The 22585-nt window shown below is 31.3% G+C and overlaps 1 protein-coding gene across 9 annotated transcripts in view; it reads right to left on the minus strand.

Annotated features, from left to right (window-relative positions):
- Positions 1-72: 72 nt before the first annotated feature.
- Positions 73-22585, minus strand: part of LOC106460042 (protein phosphatase 1 regulatory subunit 16A-like) — a 74722-nt gene continuing 52209 nt past the window's right edge. For all 9 annotated transcript variants that reach the window (XM_022386661.1, XM_013919726.2, XM_022386665.1 and 6 more), the window contains 9 exons: positions 13063-13133; positions 11673-11818; positions 10425-10528; positions 7437-7561; positions 6462-6587; positions 6044-6119; positions 5278-5395; positions 4052-4163; positions 73-3688 (listed from right to left, as the gene is read on the minus strand). In XM_022386661.1, the coding sequence (XP_022242369.1) occupies positions 2984-3688; positions 4052-4163; positions 5278-5395; positions 6044-6119; positions 6462-6587; positions 7437-7561; positions 10425-10528; positions 11673-11818; positions 13063-13133 (1583 nt within the window). In that variant the 3' untranslated portion in view covers positions 73-2983. The remainder of the gene's footprint in view (positions 3689-4051; positions 4164-5277; positions 5396-6043; positions 6120-6461; positions 6588-7436; positions 7562-10424; positions 10529-11672; positions 11819-13062; positions 13134-22585) is intronic.

A 22585-nucleotide genomic window follows, 5' to 3' on the forward strand; every position in this document is an offset into this window, starting at 1 on the left:
GTCTGACTATTGAATTATGAGAAGCATCACAATTTCATCACATTAAACATAAAACTCTTTTGAGAAAAACACAACAGTATAAAATCATTCATATTTATTTCACTGCTTGCTTATAACAGTTGTTAGCTTTAAACAGTACATCATTAACAACATATGGCAGGACTTAAAATCACAATACATAAACCATGAATTAAAAACTTGTATACTGTTTTACACGAAAAAAATTCATTTGGCTTTGTAGTGCATTCTAGCACTTATCACACCATCAGTTAGTGAATCTATTTTATTTGAAGGGTGTTTTCCTTCTTTGGCAGTAAGGTATAAAAAAACCTTAACATTAGATATAACCAACACCAAGATAACTATCCTTTTACACTGAGCAATATAACTGCAAGATGTACATTTGATAAATATATAATATACATTTTTATTATAGTATCGCATACAAGTTCCAAAGTTTACCCCTTTCCCCACCAAAACATTGCTTTCATTTTATATCAACTCTCAGGTTTATCAATAGTTATTTCGTTTTAGTTTTAGAAGTTAAATTTTTTATTAGTCTATGGCAAAAAGATTACCCAATTCCACTAAAGAAGCAGTGATTCTTTTATTGGAAAATGTCTTTTTAAATCACAAATTTTCCATATACAGCTATAAACACACCTCACCATACCACATGGATTAACAAGCTTAGGCTGAAGGCCAACATCATCTCTTAAGATGAAAGAATGGAGATGAATTTTTCTTTAGAAGACATAATTACATATCACCCTTCTCATTGTTTCATTCAAATTCCTTTATTTAATTTTTCTAAGCATTTAACTGGATTGCCATATAAAAAAGAAAAGAAGGTGATTGTCATAAATAATTAATAGCTATCATTTGATGTAACCAACACTTGTGTGATGTGGTTTAGTAATATGTAGCACCAAAGTTAATTTTTGTGCTTCAAGTTCTAAACAATAAGATATATACATGGCATCCAAGTTCAGATGTATCTTTCCTTTCTAAATCGTAATGGATAATGTACATCAGAAAGCACCTTTCAGACTAAGCAGTCAATTTTTGTGGGTGTTTTAAGTTCATAAAATATGCAATAGTAATGTTTGGATTGTGAGTGAATGTATTATATCTAACAACTAAACAACACTCAAATTAGATGTTCCCATTCCTTTACGTAGCTTATGAAAAAAATAACAGTAATTACTATTATTACCCTTTAAATGTTTCAATCTTTTTACACTATGAAATTTAAAAGGTTCTCTTGCTGACAGACAAACACACAACCATCACACGTAATCAAAAAGTGCAATTAATATTCTTTACAATACACTATAAAAGTTAGAAATTATACAAAAATAACATATCTGAAAATAAACCATAACCCAAAAAATACATTAGTACAAGTAATTCGAATTAATCACAACTCTTAATTTTTCAAAGATCACAAATTAAAAAAATTTGAAACACATCCAAAGCTATTCAACAAATGGAAGAAAAATTTTTTAATAACCATTGCATAAATAATACTTTCAAGATCTAAAATATCTGTCAATGTCCTTGCATAAACCACTGCTGGTAATACAAAAAATAAACTATTCTGCATACTTACTGACTGATCTGTTAAGAAATAAATTTCCATACAATATAATGACTAAAATTTAATACAAAAATGTACATCAGTACATGCTAAACTGGAATGTGTTGTGACAGCCATTAGTGATTATTCTGAAGAAAAAATCTTGTTTTATTGTGCTGGCTTCAAAGGAAGCATTATTACGTAACACAGCCTTTTAAAAGTTAATATGCCATTATAGTAAGTAATGAATTGAGGGGGAAATTTTGATTTTTTTATATTTGGAAAGTATAGCTATATGGATATTTAGAATAGCTACCAAAAGCAACCAATTTTATCTAAGCTTGAAAATAGTTTGCAATGTGACTCTTCTTTCCTTGAAACCAAACAAGAAACACAATTAGACTAGGTTTTGCAGATGGTTAACTGCACTTTATAACAATGACTTACATATGATAATACATTGATGTGTTGCCATAGATGTAAGCTATGGTGCCACGAGCAACATGTTTTAGCACCTACATATTTAGTACACTGTAATTTCCTGACAATTTAACATGGAATTCAGCAGTGAGTAGACTTATGGTTGGAAACAGAAGCTGCAGCCTTCTTCATGGAAGAGTATTTATATTATGATTGTTAAATAAAGTAGAAACAAAATCACAACATATCAAAGGGAGTATTCAATGCTCTCCAAGGAAAGAGAAAAACTCATTTAGAAGAGCTTTTAGGAAAGAAAAATGCTCAGAAACCACAATCTCAAGCCAATCTAGAACAATGTCTCAATTTAAAAAGCACAAGCCATGAATTCAAAAGAGAATTCTCCGATCCAAAAAAGCAAATCCAATGAAGATGGACATATCTCCTGGTCCTGTTAACAGACTAATAAAAACAAAGATTTAAAATTAATATACGTTCACAAGCCAAAGGTCCACATAGTTTCTAGCCACACATCAAAATTATGTTTTTTCCATGAGAAAAATGGCCAAAGAAATGAATCACTACTGCCCCATTCAATCACATACCCGCCAAAAGGTGTGACTGAGATTAACCTTGCCATCCTGCATAAAAGCATGATAAATGATGGAGGACGTAGTTCCAAGGGCAGCAAAGGATCTGGAACATCTTTCTTATAAAGTGCAATTAGCCCTCAGTATTTCATAGGTAGTCTAATGAAAGAAAGAAAGAACAAATTCTTAATAAAAAATCTAAGAAAGCAATCTGTGTATGTACATCAAACTAAACATTGTTTTTGTTTTATTACTGATTTGTATTAAATAACATTATTAAGTCAAATATTCTTCAATAAACATTATATATCTGAGATTGTGCCTCAGTTTTTCATACAGCAAAAATTCACAATATTTTACACAATAAGCTATACATGGAAGCATGTGAACTCTGACATCACATTAACACACAGCATCCATGACGCACAGGTTCACCAACTATTTCTGAAGGACTACTGCGATATCGATGCAATGAACTTTCTGGAGATACCACTGGATCATATGAATAAGTGGCAATAAACTGATGGCCATTGTGTTCCACAGATGCGTTTGGCAGATCTTGCTGGGAAAGAGTGAGGCTGTTACGATGTCGAACTTCAGCACGTTGCTTCTTTAAGTCAGCCAGTGTACCAGGGCAAGGACTGTAAGGGGCATTAGTGTTCACTGTCACATGAATTTCTACTTTAACAGACTCTCCTTGTGATCTTGCTGGTAGAGACTGGTTACTTGTTACCTCTTTATTGTCTGAAGATGTGTTATCAGAAGCCTCTGGGTTCTCCACTAAATTATCCTTTTCGGTAGGGGAGCTCAGTTCTTGAGTGTTAGCTTCTTTGTTAGAACTTGCATTATTCTCCCTCAGTTGATTAGTTTTCACTTTCAAAACAGCAGGCGGAATTTTCACACTATGCTCATTCTTCAGATGGTCAGTTTCGTCAAAAACATAAGCCACTTCTTTTGCTGGCCTTCCTTTCAATCTCTGTAAGGTGTCTCTACTCCCAGCTGGTGACATGGATAATTCTACACACTCTTTGTCAAGGGAAGGTTTGAAACTATTATCTTTTTCCACTTCTTGAGCATCTTGCTGCTGTTTGGCCTCATCATCCTGTACAAGCAAAATAATTTAGAATGTTAAAAAACCAGAGTAATCAAAAATATGTCAATATTATATAAAAACATGAGTAGTACTATGTAAGAAAAAGTGTCAAAGATGAAACAAAATATACTGATGTGTTCCACCTACATGAGAACGTCACAACTTACAAAATACATGAATGTCTGAAAATTATACAAGTTACAGATCAATGAACATGTGACTGGGGAACAAAATAGCCAAATAATACATCAACGTCCATACATTACAAATATAAAGGAAATCTTATGCCCATCATTTTATAGCAAGAAAAAAAGCGTTCTAAAACAGTGTATGTTAATATCACACATGATGTATATAAAGTATAAACCCCACTTCTTCTGTCCTCCTTTCTTCTTGTTTTTCCTGCCTTAATCTTGCTTCTTCTCGAGCCTCTCTTCTTGATATCTGGGTCTTCTCACGAATACTGGTTCTCCTTACTGATTGGCTAGAGATTTAAAATATGGTTGTAAAATTCATTACTATCAGCATATACAACTTACATCAGCAATTACAGCATACTATATATTGTAAATTAACTTTTTCATTTATTGACATACACTACTGACAAGAAAGCTTTAAATCTCAGTAGTTATATCTTCCTAAAAATACAAAATAAATGAAAGTATTTGTAGGACTTGTATAAACAATGTCAAGATGGCAAAAAGCTTGTGGATTCTTGTTTTAGCCAGTATCTATTATAGGGCACTGGTATTTTGCCAGAATGACTACTGAAGAATGATTATGAATATTCAGACCAATTATAAATAGTGTTAAAATTATTTAAAGAAAGCTGGATGCAAGCATAAAATTTCGTGAGAAAACCAACACTATGATAATCAATGAGCCTACTGGTAGCTTATTGTGCATTGTTTTCACATGTCTTTCAATGGGATTTCCCAACTTTAAAATCGCAAGTAAAAAAGTGTTCTAGTAGTTTATCAACTGTTTTTTTTTCTTCCATTAATGTAAGATAATGTAATTTTATATTAAAAGAAAAAATCAAAAACTTCATTTAATGTAAATCTGTATCGGCTGACTAATTATATTTGTTAATGACACACACAGTTTTACCAGTCTGTGATTGTCACTTTTAAATAAACTAGCAAGACTGTGCATGGTCATCCATTTTTACCAGTTCACTTTTTTGTGCCTTCAGCTTTTATTGGTTGGTCTTTTTAATGCAAATGTTAAAGAAAATAAGGACTACTGTGTTTTGTTTTCCCAAAAGTAGAACGAGTTGGGGGAACATTTAAAAATATTAGTAGATAATTAATGAGTTGAAATTAACAACAAATATTTAAAAAAGAAGCAAACTCTCAAAACTTTTGTTTGTTAAAGTAAGTATCTGATGATTAAGATCACTTGGCAATTTCTTCATGTTCTTTCTTACATGTACTCTTCTTCTAGTATTTGAATACAAGAAATAGCTTAAATAACCAAGTAATCCAACTTACTTGGTGGCAAACACATAATGACTGATTAGGCTATTCTAATCCCATAATACACAACTTTGATTTCTACTGTACATCCTATGTGACTAGTAAATAAAAACTCGGTACCTTCTTGTATTCTGACTGTGGGAACGCCTTAATTTATGAGGTTGGGCTGCCCGTTTAATTTCCATCTCACTTTTTAATTGAATTATCCTTTCTCGCAGTTCAGGATCTTCACAGATATCTAGGGAAAATTATGGTTCACTTGTTACTTCTGATAACAAAGATAAATGGCTAAATACTTACAATTTACTGTTTCTTATTCACCCTTGTCACTAGAGAAAAAAAGAAATCAGCCATTTTCCATGTAGATGGCAGATGTAAGTAAATTGATTAACTTCCTAAATTTAAGGATTTAATCTTTTTTATCTCTAACTATAAGATAGCTACTTTTAATTAGAAATAATTTCTTACTAAGCTGTTTCTACTAGGTACTTCATGATAAAACTTGAAAAACGAAAAGTAATACAAACAGGTAGATAATTATATAGTGTTATACAAAGGTTTTGAACTGTTAAACTATCTCTATCACCTTAATTAAAAATAAAAATAAATTTGTAACGTATGGGAACTTCAACCTAATAAGTAAACTTTCAAAATTCATTTTTATTATTATAAACTAAAAGATACTCACTTTGTAACAGTATTCAATTTAGTTTTAGTTCTACCTCTGAACAAAGAATAAAAGTATAAAAAATCAGTACCAATAAGTAGATTTTTGTATTTTAATGAAGTTTTAAAATATAAAAAAGTGACAAACTTTAACTTTAAAAAAAATCAAGCACACCTATAATAGAAATACAAACTTGTCTCATAAAATTCAACAACATACCATAGGGAGTTTCACCATTCTTGGTTCGTGCATTAAGATCAGCTCCAGCTTGTACAAGCATTTCAATAACATCAGGCTGAAAAAATATGGATTTATTAAACTCTACAAGAAGAAATTAAAAATTTATGAAAAACATGTATATCAGAAAGTAAGTAAAGATTTTTAGAGCATTCTTTGTTCCACAGTTGTTGAAATACTAATTATAATGTAAATAACTCTTAACCCTTGTGTTTTCAGACTCTGATTTCAAGAAATTAATATTTAAGGTATCCTTGTAAGGAAGGTGCTTAATGATTCTGCAGTATCTACAAATGGAATGTTTGCCATTTTGTGCACTACATTATGTTCAATCACATTTTAATTCATACAGCATTCTTTATTAGTTCCAAATGTCGAATTTGGTAATAGAAAAACTCACATGGCCCCAGCAGGCAGCTGCATGAACAGGATGCCACTGATCATTATCTACAGCATCTGTAGAAACATGGTGGTCCAGAAGAAACTCCACAACAGCCAAGTAACCATTGGCTGCTGCAATGTGAAGCTAGGAAAAAAGTTGAAAATAGTTATCCTATTAAACTTATTCAGTTAAAGGAAGAGTCAGTACCACTACTATTTCTTGCTTACCGAAATAAAAACAAAGCAATTCCCCCACCTTACAAAGAAGAAGAAGAATCTCAGTAATGGTATATAACATCCAGCAGTTAGTGATTTATTTAAAGGTTAATTTCAATGTCTCAAAATAAGATGTTTGTTTACCTTGTTCTAATTAATAATAAAATTTCTCATGAGAAATTCTCAATTACAAGATTTTTTCCACTGAACTCACTTTAATATAAAAAGAATACTAACTAATGATTCTTTACTATCAATTTTTTTTAAATAACAAATGTACGGGGAAGAAGTACCATGAAGTTATTGCAATATTAGTATGTAAAACAAACTAATAATATCACATACTATCCAAAATTACAGAGTTGAAATTAAACTGGTGATTTAAAGTAGTACCAGTACTCTGAACAGGCAATATTTCATCATGTCTACTAAATACGTTTTATTACAAAGTATCACTTATTACTAATTCTTAACAACTGCAAAATTAAAAAATTTTTAACGGGGGTTGAACTTTGTTATTGCTGACACTTGAAACTGTAACACACTTTTAATTTTATACAAAAATTATACTTTAAAATATTGTTAACAAATCATTATACCTAAATTTTATAGACTTAAATCAGTAGTTCATTTAACAAAAATAAGACAATACATGAGACTAGAATTAAGTCTTGTCAAACTCTCTCTCTATGCATACAACTTAGAAACCATGTTTATGTTATGAACTATCCTGCCATTCTTGTGTAATAAATACTCATTATTAAAATATAATAATTACAGGAGTTGCTCCTTGATGATCCCTATATTCTAAATCTTCACCATTTTCTGCAAGCAATTTCAAGTCATTTAACATCAGTCTTTCTGTGGCTGCTCGAGTTTCATCAATCATTTCTTGAGTTACACCTAAAATATAGATGGCGTTAAAGAGCAGGTGCATAATTTTACTCATTTACACACATCAGAATACAGAGCAAAGCAAATTTGTTTTCATTATGTATATATAAAATGAGGCACAAAAAAGTTTTGTTTTTTTGAAAGTCAGGAAACGTGAATCCAGCAGTTAAGAGACTTATTAGCCTAGAGTTTGTAATAACATATAATCATATTTTTATCAATTCCAGTTGTAATCTTTTTAGAAATATTATACCTGGAAATTAACATATCTCTCTTGCTTTAAGTATCCTTTAATACCTTAACTTATATTTTGGCAATGTTAATTTTCTTAATTACTTTTTTTGTTCAAAGTTTGGTTGAGCTAAGCATAATTTTTGAGTATCAAACAAAAGGCAACGTCCAAGTTATCAACACACAAGATGCTGCAAAGAAAATTTAGCATATTTTCTATACTCAATGTTACAATATTAAAAAAAAAGAATTACATTTGTGAACAAATTCATTATGACTATATGATGTCACTTTTAAGGCTTGGATGCTGCCAGCTTTTTGACACTACCAAGTGATATTTCCTTCAAATTTTTGCTGTGCAATCTCCAAAAAATGTCATACTTAGCTAACTTCTCTTCTGAAACAATACTTTTCAAATGGGGCCACAAATTTTGAAATGGATTAGCATTTGTACATAATTTTTGTATCATCAATCATTCCTTACTTCTCTAAATACTTTTCACTCAGAAGAGTAGTATGTTTGGATCATTATCCTACAGGAATTAACACATGAACTAAGATGTTATACCATTTTTCATAATATCAAAAGTTTTGACAACATCTTCAATTTCACCAACAGAAAACATCCCCACATCATTATAGCTCCAACACCACATTTCACATTCTGCCCATTAAAACAATTCTAGAGTTAAAAAAACAATCTTTGTTTGCTAGACCACTGTACATTGTCTTAGTCATTCTTCCAAATTTTATGACCCCTTAAGTAAAGTTTAAAAAGTTTGAACATGTTCTCACAAATAATTAGTAGTTATTACATGTTTTATGTTCATTATACTTTCAGAAGAAGCTAACCAATACTAGAATATAGAATTCTGAATTAAAAATTTTTAACAGCCATATTCCTTTGATTCATGTCATTTTTGGTAGTTCCAATAATTTTGAACAATCTGTTTTTTGTCAGAACATAATACTTTGTTACATTTGTTCTTCCAACTGTTGTGGCTTTTTACAAATTTTAAATGACTGATCATGTTCACACATTAAATATGAGGCTTCTTTAGTATGACTCTACTGCTCATTTTAACTCCATGCATTCTTTGGTAATGTTCTGAATCAATTTCATGTTTAATTTCTTTATATCATGCTATTCTCCTGTCCAGATGTTTCTTGCAAATGTTTCATCCTTTTATTTTAAACTCTTAGTTGTAGCAAACTAAGTTTTTACCTTCACACTATTCATTACTTAAAGAAGTAATCCCCAATTAATTTTCACACTGAACCACTTCAGATGATGACCATAAAGCCAGAGGCTAATCTAATGTACCCACTTCTCCTGTTAGTTTTCCAGTAACATAACTTGAGTAAGAATAACCAATAATGTGGAATAAGATTTACAATATTTTGTTTAATACATCATTCTCAATATATAGTTCTTCTTAGTTTTGCAATATCTGATCCTACTGCAGGCCTCGAATCAGGCTTTTTGAGAGGACTAAGAACCACTAATTTAAAGAAATAATTTGTCCTCATTTTTCACTAATTAGCTCTTCTTCTTTTTTTTTTTTTATAGTTTTGCCAATGTTGAAACATGCAAAGTCTTCCAATGATGTTGATATTTAGGATTATGTGATATGAAATCACATGTGCAGGTAAACACTACATCTTAGTTTAACGAATTCAAAACTAACATTATTTTTATTATTATGAATAAAAACCCTATAACTCGAGCGCTTTCGAAAGGTGGACATTTCTTCTGAAGAAGAAAGGTTACTTTTCGAAAGTGCTAGGGTTATAAGGTTTTTATTCATTTCTATCAAGACTTCTTAAACCTAACATCATGAATTTTTATTATTATAATATTCTACTAAAAAATTCATCATGTCCCCGAGTCTAACATTTTTTTTCATAACATATATGACTGCATTACAAAGTCTGAATCTCTAGACTGCTTTAACATTAATAACTGTTTCTTATAACTTGATACATGATGCCTGCTGGTCAGGCAGTCTTTTAAAAGACTTTTGAAGTATAAGTGTATGTTGTTGCCATTTCATAAAAATATTAAACTGTTGTTAATGGTGGAATTGCAATAAGTATATATGGGTAACATCTTTTTAAATGTTATTGTTTTAAAGTTGTTTAGAAATAAAACAACTAAAATCACAAATTATTTTTTGGTAGTAATGTATAAATAACTTAAAGATACCAAACTGAAATAAAAACTACAATTAACTGTTAATAGTTTGAAACTGGTATGAATAATTAATGTATCACTCTCAAAATGTGTAATAAGCCACTCACTCAATGCATATTACATGATGTCCATTGGTTAACCTGCAATTAGGTCATGATACTCTTCATGAAATGCATAACTACTAAACAATATGTGGATAGAACATAAGCACAGTATTAATCTTCGATTATCATTCTTGCACACTTCAATAGTAAAATTAGCCTTCTTTCTTGTTAGACTCGGGCTTGTGATTGATTACTTGTGTGTTACAATTAACTGGAGCTCAAACATCATTAAAACTCTGGTGAATGGATATTTGCATAGAATGTCTAACAATGACTAAGTTGTGCATGTCTAAAAATCTGTGCTTCCAATTTTCTACCTAAGTACTTAAGACTTTCATCTTACCTCGTTTGGCCATTTCAGACTCAATATAATCTAAAGTACTATCATCTTCGCAAATGTCATATGGCATATTTCCATCAGCATTTACGGCCAATAAGTCGGCATTCCTAAAGAACAAACAAGATGAAAATTAAGAAGAATATAAAATTTCCAATGTTTATGGAACATGCAGAATATAATAAGACACACTGTTTAGATGTGTTTTAACAACCTACATCAATAATTCCTCTATGTTCAGTTCTCCTTATTTGCATCTAACTAAACAGTACAAACCTTTTGAATCCCTGCAAATTATAGTCTCAAATATTTACTGTTTACTCACTGGCACAACTGAGTATTAGTTACTAAACAATGAACAAAGGGATGAATTTTACTCAAACTAGAGATGAGTAAACATTTAATATACTTTAAAATGAACTAATTTCAAATTTCTCAGTTACCACATAAATATGTTAAGATAGACAAAAATAATCCATTACTTGTCAACTATCTAATGTACCTACTTCTCCTGCTAGTTCTCTGTAACATAACTTCACCAAAAAGAACCCACAAAAGGGAAAAGTTCTAAAATATTTTGTTTAGTCACATTAACTAATGACCTTACCTTCCTTTTCAAGGTGATCAAAGATTACATGTTTTTAAGTTCCTGTAGTTATAAACATTACTTTCAGGTGTAGTTGTGATGACATCTTAGGAAGCTTCTGAAAAATTGCTCCTTTGAGATACCACGACTCATGTGGAAGTAAGAAATTACAAGAGTTTTGCTGAATGCCTGCTAAAAAAACACACACGACTCATGTGGAAGTAAGAAATTACAAGAGTTTTGCTGAATGCCTGCTAAAAAACACACACAACTCATGTGGAAGTAAGAAATTACAAGAGTTTTGCTGAATGCCTGCTAAAAAAACACACACAACTCATGTGGAAGTAAGAAATTACAAGAGTTTTGCTGAATGCCTGCTAAAAAAACACACACACGACTCATGTGGGTGTGAAATTGCAAGAATTTGGTTAATACTTGCTAAGTATCATATAACCTGATGTGTAGGTGTGAAAAAGCTTAGTTAACAACATGATACAGACCAAGTGTAGGTACAAAACCACAAGAGTTTGGCTACTATTTGTTAGACACCACATAACTCATGTAGGTGTGAAATATCACACAGTTCACATTAGAGATGATATCATAGAATGTTGGTTAATTTCTGCTTCCTTTAGTGACTTCTTACAGGTTTAAGAAGTTTAACTTACTTGGCAATTAGGTATTTCACTAAATGAAGATGACCACATGTGGCTGCTGCATGAAGGGGAGTCCACTGCTCACTATCCTTGGCATTGACATTGGCACCAAATTCTATTAATAACTTCATCATTTCTTCACTGTCATCAATACAACACTGAAAAATATGATCATATTTAACTGCTAATTATATAAATAACATAAAAAAGTAAAGAACTGGATTACCAATTCATTTAATCCTTAAACAATGAAGAACAATATGAGCTATTTCTATGGATTTTTCTTACTTTCTTTCGTGCCGAGACAATTTTGAGTTTCATGCTACATCCAGTCCAAAACAGTTTCAAAACCAAACAAAAAGGTAACAAGACATTTCTAATAAAAATAAAAATCCAGATGTTAAACACACTGGCTAAACCTACAATAGTTCATCATTCACCTATCTTTGCTTGAAAACTTTGGTACTCAGAAACTTGAAGATTTTGTTCATTAATTTAATAATTTTCTGGTAAAACAAACACAATCACTGTAATACATTTACAATAATATTTAACATCACCTCATATTTGTATCATATTTAAAGAAATATCAGTAGATCCACTGGTAATTACAATCACTATTCAAGCATCTTATTTCAATCACCAGTACTTGTAATGCACCAAAGGTAGCAGTACTAATATTTCAAACAAGGAGAAAAAAAAATTGGTATGAAATCATATATTTAGGTTAACCATTTCATCTTAGTGTAATGAGTTCAAAACTAATATTTTTTACTACTTTTAATTATGTGTCCACAACATTCTTTTTGTATAACTTCTTATGTAACTGCATAATCAAAATCTGAATTTCTACACTTCAGTAACACTAATGGTTGTTTCTTAAAACTTGGTGACACCTGCTGGCCAGACAGTCTATGAAATGACTTTTGATGTCTAGAAATGTATTTGTTGTTGCTATTTCACAAAAATGTAATGATGTGATTGTATTAATTATATGTAACATTTTTTTTTAAATGTTATTGTTTTAAAGCTATTTACAAAAATCTAAAAACATCAAGTTACAGGATGTGCGTGTGTGAGATGATGAACTATTACAATAACATTTACACTTTCAATAAAGCTAAAATATGGTACAGTTATAAAATGGATCACAATTAATTTTCATACAAATTTCTTCAAGTGTTACTTGTATCAACTTCAAAGACAAAATTATCAGTACCTGTGAGACCACCATAAGAAAGTATACTTTAAAAATTGTTAGTAAAATGCTTAATTATCTTATATTAATGTTACATATGATGAAAAACTTTTTTTAAAACTGATTTTAAATTAATAGTTATGCAGTATATATCAAGATGATGTGTTTAAACAGAAGCTACACTACCAATAAAGGATGACTTACCTGATGTAAAGCAGTAAGACCATCTTCATTTGTGGAGTCTGGACAAACTCCTAACAAGAGCAGCCTCCGAACTGTAGGCACAATCAACAAGGAAAAAATACATTTTACACTCACAATATAGAATAAATTAAGTCTTTCTTTTAATAAGAACTTGTGTTACAAAAAAAATACCTTTTATCTTGTGTTTGAAGACTTGAAATAAAAGTCATCATGATATTCATCTTCTATCAGTTTTTATTGATCTTACATTTGTATAGCTTGAAAATGTTTATTGTTTATAACAAAAGTGATTATTAAATAACAAAATATAACAGTAATACCATTATATTGAGCAACTGGCTGATATAATTTTTTATCACTGGTGGTAGGTTTCAATTTTCTTTGTAACCTTTGAGTTTTGTTATTATCCAATATATATTAATAATAATGTCAAAAAATTTTGCTGATTTGAAATCACCATGTTATTCTGTCTTTCATTACACTTGTACATCCTCAAATCCCCACCCTAAGAAAGAAAAACTAATTTATTTTTGCCCACACCATTGTGGAAGGGACTATAATGAGTTGGAGATTTTTCAGGGTACCAGACAAGTCCCTAAATGAAAGCTTCATTGTACCCTTATGTAAACCAAATCAGTATCGTACAATATTAAAATATACAGAGATGTTATGCTTTAACAAGCATTTGCATAAATAGCAAAATTGAGTAATGCTGCTTCTTCAGTTCCCCAATCTCTTATAGTAAGAACTGTAGTTTGTTATTAGAAGCCAGGAAAATGTTCATCGAAGCTCCAAGACTTTAATGTATTATACACATACAATAATCCTGATTAATCATCTGCACAATTTATCATGAGCAAATTTAATGAGGAAGTTACACCAGCTTATTTATTAAGTACTTATTTCAGTTATAAATTGTGCTATAAAATTAACATACTTATATAAAATTTATTTTGACAAAACTAAGAGAAATAAACTCATTTTTTGAAGTCTAAATACCATTTTGAAGAACACGATACACATGCACACAACATACATCTACATATGCCACATGAAACCAGGCTTCAAATTACACAGACATCAAATCTATTACCAACTTGGAAACCAACAACGTAGAAACTAATTAAGGGAGAATTAAAGGAAATAAACCTAGTTTGTTAATAGCAAGCATTTATCTAAAGAGTTAATCACATGATGGCAGACAAACCTCAAATTAAAGTACCCAATTTTAAAACTATACGTCTTGTTTATAATGTGATGAGTTTGTTAAATGTAGAAAAAACAAATCTGTTGAAAACACCCATAGTATCTACAAAGTAAACGAAAAAACAAGATTCATATTTCTTATCAATATTGCACTTTTGTTAAAACAACACAAGACTTAATATGCTTTTTCAACAGCACGTCTTTGTTAGACCAACACAATCTATTATATGTCTTATCAACATCACATCTTTATGTTAAAATAAAGTAAAAGGATCCATATCGAAGCATCAATATATAATCTGTGTTATAACAACACTTATTCTAAACTATCAATAGTAGCTTTATTCTAAAACAAGAATACTGAATATAAGCTAAAAAATAATCTAGACTAAAACAACAATAAAAGATCTACAATTAAAATTTACTTCAACTACAAAGCAACTTTTAATTTGTAGGAACAAGTACATATGAAGTATACATTTTCAAAAAGCATGTTAAATATGACCTAATTTTCAGCAAATACCTAACACACTAAACATCTCTACTTGCAAAACCACATGTGAAAATTAACACCTTATTCTCAATTTCAACAAGTGGATGAGAAGTGATTTTTGTGACCCTAACATTATTAATTAATATTAACCACCCAGTTAAATATTTGCTCTCAATGAATAGCTAACAAGTTTACCTACATGAACAAGGTACAATCTAACTTTACCAAACTTAATTGCTACTTCATTATCTTTTCAATTCCTTGGTTACCAATGTTTTAAACATTGGTAATATATAACATTATACCGATAGGCACTATTACCACACCCACACCATATTTAACATACCTTAAAATATAAAAAACAAAAACCTGTTCATCCACACAAACATATACCAATGATTAGTTATACACACAATTACAATAGTAGCTATTCAACCCAACCTTACCCAAAAACAAAAGTAGCTAGCCAAAGGATGATACTAACATTACTGTCAACAGATCACATAGCAGCTGAGGGCATTGTAACATATTAGTAGTTATTTGATAAAAGTAATCTTGTGGAAAACAGCACTTTCTCTATAAAATCAGTATAGATCCCAATCTATCATTCAATTTACCACTTGTTACCAAGTCATACCAGTTTCATGAAATTCTTGAAACCCTTTATAAACATAGGATCAATGTAGTGGGTAAAAAGACATTTTGAAACAACACACACATAATCCCATTCTCTAGTATTATAAAAACCAATGAAATACAAGTAAAATGTTTAGTGATTCGGCATAGGTTCAGTTTATCTTTTCTTCTCTGCAAATTTATTTGAAATACTTTTTATTTTACAAGCAGACACAAGATAGTTAATAGTTAATGAACTATGATTTTTATTTATCAATACCCTCTTACACTGATCTCTCAGTAAACTCAACGTTTCCACCATACAAAACACAATTTCAGAGTTTCAAAAAAAGTATGTTAGAAGCTTTTGATGATTATTGATTAGTAATAAAAAATCTATTAGATTTTATGGAAAAGATTTAATGCCATCCTCGAGAAATAACCTACTTTCAGAGCGGTTTTTTACAAACTCCTTTGAAAACAAACAGATTCTAAGTGTTAACTTTGATCTTTAGGATTACTACAACCAGCTAATAGTTTTGAAGTGTTTTCTTTTAATAACTGTGGAAATCAAAAATTAAGTATAAAAGGCTTTGTGTCATATCAAATTTGAAAAACTGACCTACATTTCGTTGTAACAATTTCGTTATGCGTTTGCAAGGAAAAATTACTAGATTTATAACATTCTACAATATATCTTTGGAAAGATAATGAAATTTCTTCGATGGATATCACATTTTATTCTCGCAAAACAAACAAAAAAAAAGCGCACACAATAATATTACTTGCATATATAAGACGTCTTTCAAAACACAGAGGTCGCTGACTCATTGACTAAAAACTACTCTCAAACGATCGCCGTGAAAATTTTCAGCTCAGCAACTATGTTGTAGGCAACAATTATAACACGTTATAGGCGCACGTTAGTCACGTTAAGGTATTAGCAGTAAATTATTTGACCCAATTATTCATTTCACAAGTTCATAAAGAACATTTAATGTGTGACATCAAACCGTCAAATCTGTTGCACACTTCATATTTCACTACTCGTGGGAGCCAAGCCCTCAGTTTCTTTAAAACTATTTGTAAACATTGTGGTACTAACGTAATTTTACATAAAGTTAAAGATTAATCCAAATAGATCTTGTTGGAAACAGCTATTTATTTGTATTAGATTGGAAATAAATAAACAACTAATATTCACTGAAACAACTTGTATTCATAGCAATAACTGTGTTTCTACCTTCCATAACTGTCACTTTCCGAGTTCAAGTGTCTTTTCGTTTGGTCTATGCATACACCAAGAACAATTTAATAAATTTTGTGACGATATGTTGACTGTTTTTTGTTGTTTTTTTCGCTTTATTAGAATTAAGTGCAGGCCTACTAAAAAGGCTGGACTCTATATCAGCATACGTGCATGTTACTACTAGTACTCGAAGATGCTAGATTTCCCAGACTTTGCTAAATATAAAGCTGGTAGATAAGGCTGAGAGAGAGAGATCACACTGTTGACTCAACATGTTAAACAACGTTGATAAAAGTTGATCTTTTAAGTGGATTTTTTTATCACTATGGGCCGTTCAGATTAAACATAAATGCACTTTTATTAGAATTACGTCACAAACTACTATTCTATCTTTATTTTTGCACTAGCGAAAGTACGTACCCGGCTTCGCTCCGGTTATTAGGTTGATAGTGTGTATATTCTGAACCCATTTTAGCATAAAAGTATAACCTATATACTTTTGTTGCTAAGCAACATGACATAAAAGCCATTGTTGGAACGCATTGCAACAAAAACGCACTGGCTTTTCTACATATTGGAAGTTGTTATAAGGAACCACTTCTTTTCCATGTGGTTTTTCGCTTGCTTACCTAACAAAAAGATGTGCTCGCGCACGCACATGGATAAGTAATAATACACGGGTGCACACCCTCAGGGTCCACTTAGTATGTGTGCAAAATATTAGGTTTCTAGGTTCTTTGCTCTAGGAACTATGGCGGTCACACACAGATACGCTCTTTTATTTTTATAGATACACATTACGCTTTTAAGTAAGAACTAAGAGACTGCAAACTTTGAAATTAATAAAATAAATACATCTGCTTTGAATTAACTAAGGCTCGTGTTTCATTAAACTTATGAAGAAACATACAAATTACTTAAGTCGGTTTAGATCAGAAGATACGTGTGCGATTTCTTCATGCCTTGTCATACAGGTAGAACTGTGAATACATCTTTTTCACGATTTTCATTAAAACTTTCCAATAATATCATTTAATGAAGTAAAATATGTAAATGAGCAAGAAACTCACATGGTAGTGGTATAACGGCAAATGCTATCTAATTTTAGCTAAAAAAGTTTGGAGGAACTCGTGCTTCATGTAGGAAATGCACAAAGTTCATAAAATGTAAAGGCAGTGCTATGTAGTTAAAACAGTTAAGTGACCTGCTTAGACTACTTACGTGAGAGGTTGGATACATAATGTTCTGAACAAATATGATGGCCGTGCGGATAGTCTCAATGACTGCGAGGTTAAATCTAAGTTGATTAAAATTATTTCACAACACGTGATACCCACCAAACACCTCTAGTGCAAAAGATACTTTCAGCCGAATTGTACGATCAAAAGAGTACAAACCGATCGACCTAACTAGTAAGAGAAATCAGAACTAGCGACGCTTTCAAAACCCTGGGATCGAGGGCAAGAATTAAAACTCAACAGGGTAGCGATACCGGTATTTTAAGTGTCTATAAACATATGAAGAAATTCACATCTAAAACCTTAACATACAAACGCTGTTGTCCGAGATGGGGCGGTGAGGGTTGGCAGATCCATTCCCCAAACATTTTATGCTTTGCAGTGCATAGTAGCATATATACTTATTTCTCCCTTACGTATACGATAACGTCATCCATACTTCCCTACTCTTAATTTCATTTTTGCAATGTTTAATGAAGTTTAAAAAGCTTCCCACGCACTAACGTACACACATTACTCTAAATTATATAGGTAGATGTAACAATGTAAATATAGTTATAAAATCATTAAATACCAACGATACTTTACTTAAAGCCTAATGATTTATGGTCATGGAAAAACGGTCAGAAAGGATAATTAATAATTTACTTGTTTGTTATATATTATCTTTATATTGGAAATTTATTATCTCGGATAATTGTTTGCCTAACACTTCCAAAGTTCCCAGAACCAAGCTGCTATTAGTGACGTGAAAAGTTCTAGAGTACACGCCTTCTTTGGTCACATCAGCTGGATACACTGATTTGATGAATCATCTATAACTTAATAAAATGGACCTCGCAAATGTATTACGATAAGAATACAACACTCAAACATGCCCTTTCCCTCTTTGTGAACTCTGCCTTGTAAGAATCCTGGATCAAAGTGCTAGAGACTTAATTACTCGTTACGTGTGTGTATATAAGATACAGTCACCCAAATTATTTTATTACATGTTCGGTAAGAAGTCTGGATCAGTGTTCGTAGACCTTAAGCTACTTATACAGTCATATCGAGACGACAAATTTCTTTAATAACTTGCCCGAAGAAAAATAAGCAGGCTATTAAAACTAAAAACAGACTAAAGCTGATCTAAGTACCCATACCTGAAGAATTAAAGCAGGTCAATAAAGATAATGTAAAGCCATGTAATACCACATTAATACTCAGAAATTTATATGTTGTACAAATACTAATTAGTCTTGTATCTATAGTATAAGAAATGTCCCTAGCTTTACTGGGAAGGGCTTTAATCACAAACGTAAAAAACAACGTTTTTATACGAAACTGGATTCTAGGATGACAGTGTTGCTGGTTGTGTCGTAATATAACACGACATTTTACTGTAAATAACGTTTTGTCTCTGAAGCAATACACCCCATTGAGTGTCAGACCTGTCAGCTTTCTTTCTTGTAGTATAACCCAACTGTTCCCCCAAAGTAGCGTCAAGTTCAAGATAATTGCAAACCTGCTGACCTTTCAACGTAATAAAACTGCAGGTTTTCGCTCGTTTATTTTAAAAGTCCAAAAGGCTAAATATTATTTCGGTAAATGCTTATCTTCCATAGAAAAAGAAAGAAAAAGTTTAACAGTGTATCAGTACGGACCACTACTTTTGATAAATTAAATGTCAATGAATAATAATCGGTTTTCTGTTTAGATTCGATACTAATAACGTAAGAACAGTATTTTTCAAGATTTTTTTCTGGGTTCTTGGTGTTGAATATGAACAATAAATGTTTTACTCGTTAAATAACGGAGGAAAGAAAAATGAGAGAATACTGTTTATTTAAGTAATAGACTAGAAGGAACAAACTAGCCAATACCACTCATCATCAGCTCTTAGATTACTGTCTGAACTAACCGTGGGATTTGACCACCACTTGTAGCGTGCACCCATGATACCAAAGTGCGATGTACCTGATGATGACAAAACCTTGTCGAAACGTTGTACATTTGCTGTTATATTAAAGTTTTTCTTCATTACCCGTTCAAGCCGTCTCAAACCATTATTAGTCTCAAAGTGGGTTCCTCGTCATCGAAACTGGAGATTGCTCTTGTGGCAACGGAACGCAAACTATGAAATATCGAATTGATAATCTAATCAAAAATCATACTATCCATTCATCTATCTGTTGTAACAGAGCAGCCTAAAGTCAAGATAACATCGACGAAAAGATAACGTGTTTTTTTGTATTTTTTTTCGATCAATCTGTCCTTAACAGAACGGAGATTGAAGTATTTTGCCAATATCTGACGAAACGAGAATAATCAAAACAGGAGTAACGAGAACCACGTGTTTACTAATGATGACGTTTACAGCAAATGTAAGTTCAAACAGTTATTCGTAATGAGACGTTCATATGCCTTCTATACTGAATTGATTTAAATATAATTTAACTTAGTTTGCTTACTATCAAAATTCAGTTAAGGCCTAGGCTTAACGTTTAAGCACACATCGATTTTTCTACACAGATCTTTGGGAAACAATTACAATGAAAAGAAGAAGAAGAAAAACAACAGTGATTGAGAAACTAATGCAATAGTATATAGTAGTAGTAGTAATAATGTGTAATTACAAAATGAGAACTTAGCATTATGATTATAAAGTGGACGAAAGTTGTCAGTAATCATAAAACAATGAAGTGAAAATACCTTTAAAAAAAATAGTTCAAAAACGCGCAAAGACAAGACATGCCCCCCAAAAAAGTAGCAAACCTATGACTACATAGGTTAACTTTGTTTTTGGTATGTCTGTCTTTGTGCATTTTTCGATTACATTTTAAGAGATATACTGTTTTTAGGAAACAATGAAATATATTGAAAACACAATTCTAACAAAAAACAACGTTCTAGAAAGAAATATGACACACTGGAAAAAAAAAAAACTCCCAAAGAAAACTTTTTTCGGATAAAATAATGGCACATTAGAAACAAGACAATACTACTAAAAATACAGTTATATATAGAAAAATACGACACACATGGAAAACAAGTCAAAAACACTGTTATAGGGATACTTTCTACGAAAACCCCACTGTTCTAGGAGGAAATATGGAAAACATGCCAAATCCTATCACGAACACAATGTTGTAAGGAGAAATAATGGCATTATGAACACAAAACATTGATCAATATACTAGCATAATCCTTAGGTCAACAAAGAAATATTTATGTTCTGTTTTCTGACCTAAAAATTTACCTATATTTGAAATCTGAGGGTCAAACTGTAAACTAAATGTAACCTTACATTAAACCGTTTCAAAACATAAACCACAAAACAATACTGCATCCATAAATGGAAAATTAAAAACAAAGAAAAGACAAACGAGAGTACAAAACTGAAAACACGATAAAAGTTGATAAAACCTCATACAGCTTCAAACTGTAGTTCTCAGCTGCATCGTGTGTTAGAAATTTTGTTACCTGAGTGATGCAGACTTAACACATTTAGTTTTACTATCACAAAACGGAAATATTAGAAAAAAAAATACTACTAATTCTTTCTGAAAATCTGAATAAACACGGTTTCAGAAGGTCAGTATGTGAAGGTGTATCTACCAAAGTTCCAATAAAGCAACAGAGTACAAAAAAACAAGGATTTTTTTTGACGAGTAATAAAATACTTACAGGCGGTGGTTTTTCAGCAAGGTTAAAAAATTGCATGATTGGAAATTAACAGTAGTTATTATTCAGCATGCAGCGTAAGGTTAAAAAATAGCAGGAATGAAAATTAGCAGTTAACAATGCGTGGTTTTCAGCATGAAACGTAAGGTAAACAAATAACAGGAATGAAAAGTAGCAGTTAAAAATGCGTGGTTTTTCAGTATGAAACGTACGGTAAAAAAATAACAGGAATGAAAATTAGTAGTTAACAATGCGTGTTTTTTCAGAATGAAACGTAAGGTAAGAAACGAACAGGAATGAAAATTAGCAGTTAACAATGCGTGGTTTTTCAGTATGAAACGTAAGGTAAAAAATAACGCTTCAAAGGAACAAAAATGTTTAAAGTTGTTCAACAATTTTGGGTTTAAAGACTTTGTTCAAAAAACCACTTAATTGCAACAGCAGCCTCAAAGATTGTTTGATAATGCTGGAGAAGAACACACAGCTGGCGTTTGGGTTATCAATAAAACTACTTCTAGGTTATCATCAACACCTGGTAAATCCCTTTTATCCTATAATACAATAATAGCTTTGTATTCAATAAACACATATACTCAGAAAAAGAACTTTGATCAAGGTTTATCAATTTATCAAACTTTCTGTTCAACTTGTACAAGACCTCAAGACTTTCAATCATTTTTAGTTGCAAATCGTTGTAATAGCGTTCACTACCAGTAGGGGTCCATTTATTGCGACATATTGTTTCAGTTTGGTAGTTGTTAGACGCAAAACTACACAACAAGTCATCTGTGCTCTGCTCATTACAGGTATCGAAACCCGAATTCAAGCGTTATAATCCCCGAAATTGACCATTGAGCCAACAGGGGGCACCATTTTGATTAAATTTGTATTTTCTTTTATCTAAATAAATAGGATAAAAATTAGGATATTTTTATCTAAATAGCAGGATTAACTGCAATGTTGATTATAGCTTTTTATATTTGTGTGTGTGTGTGTGTGTGTGTGTGTGTGTGTGTGTGTGTGTGTGTGTGAGAGAGAGAGAGAGAGAGAGAGAGA

Source organism: Limulus polyphemus, unplaced genomic scaffold, assembly GCF_000517525.1.
Source record: "Limulus polyphemus unplaced genomic scaffold, Limulus_polyphemus-2.1.2 Scaffold698, whole genome shotgun sequence".
NCBI lineage: Eukaryota > Metazoa > Arthropoda > Merostomata > Xiphosura > Limulidae > Limulus > Limulus polyphemus.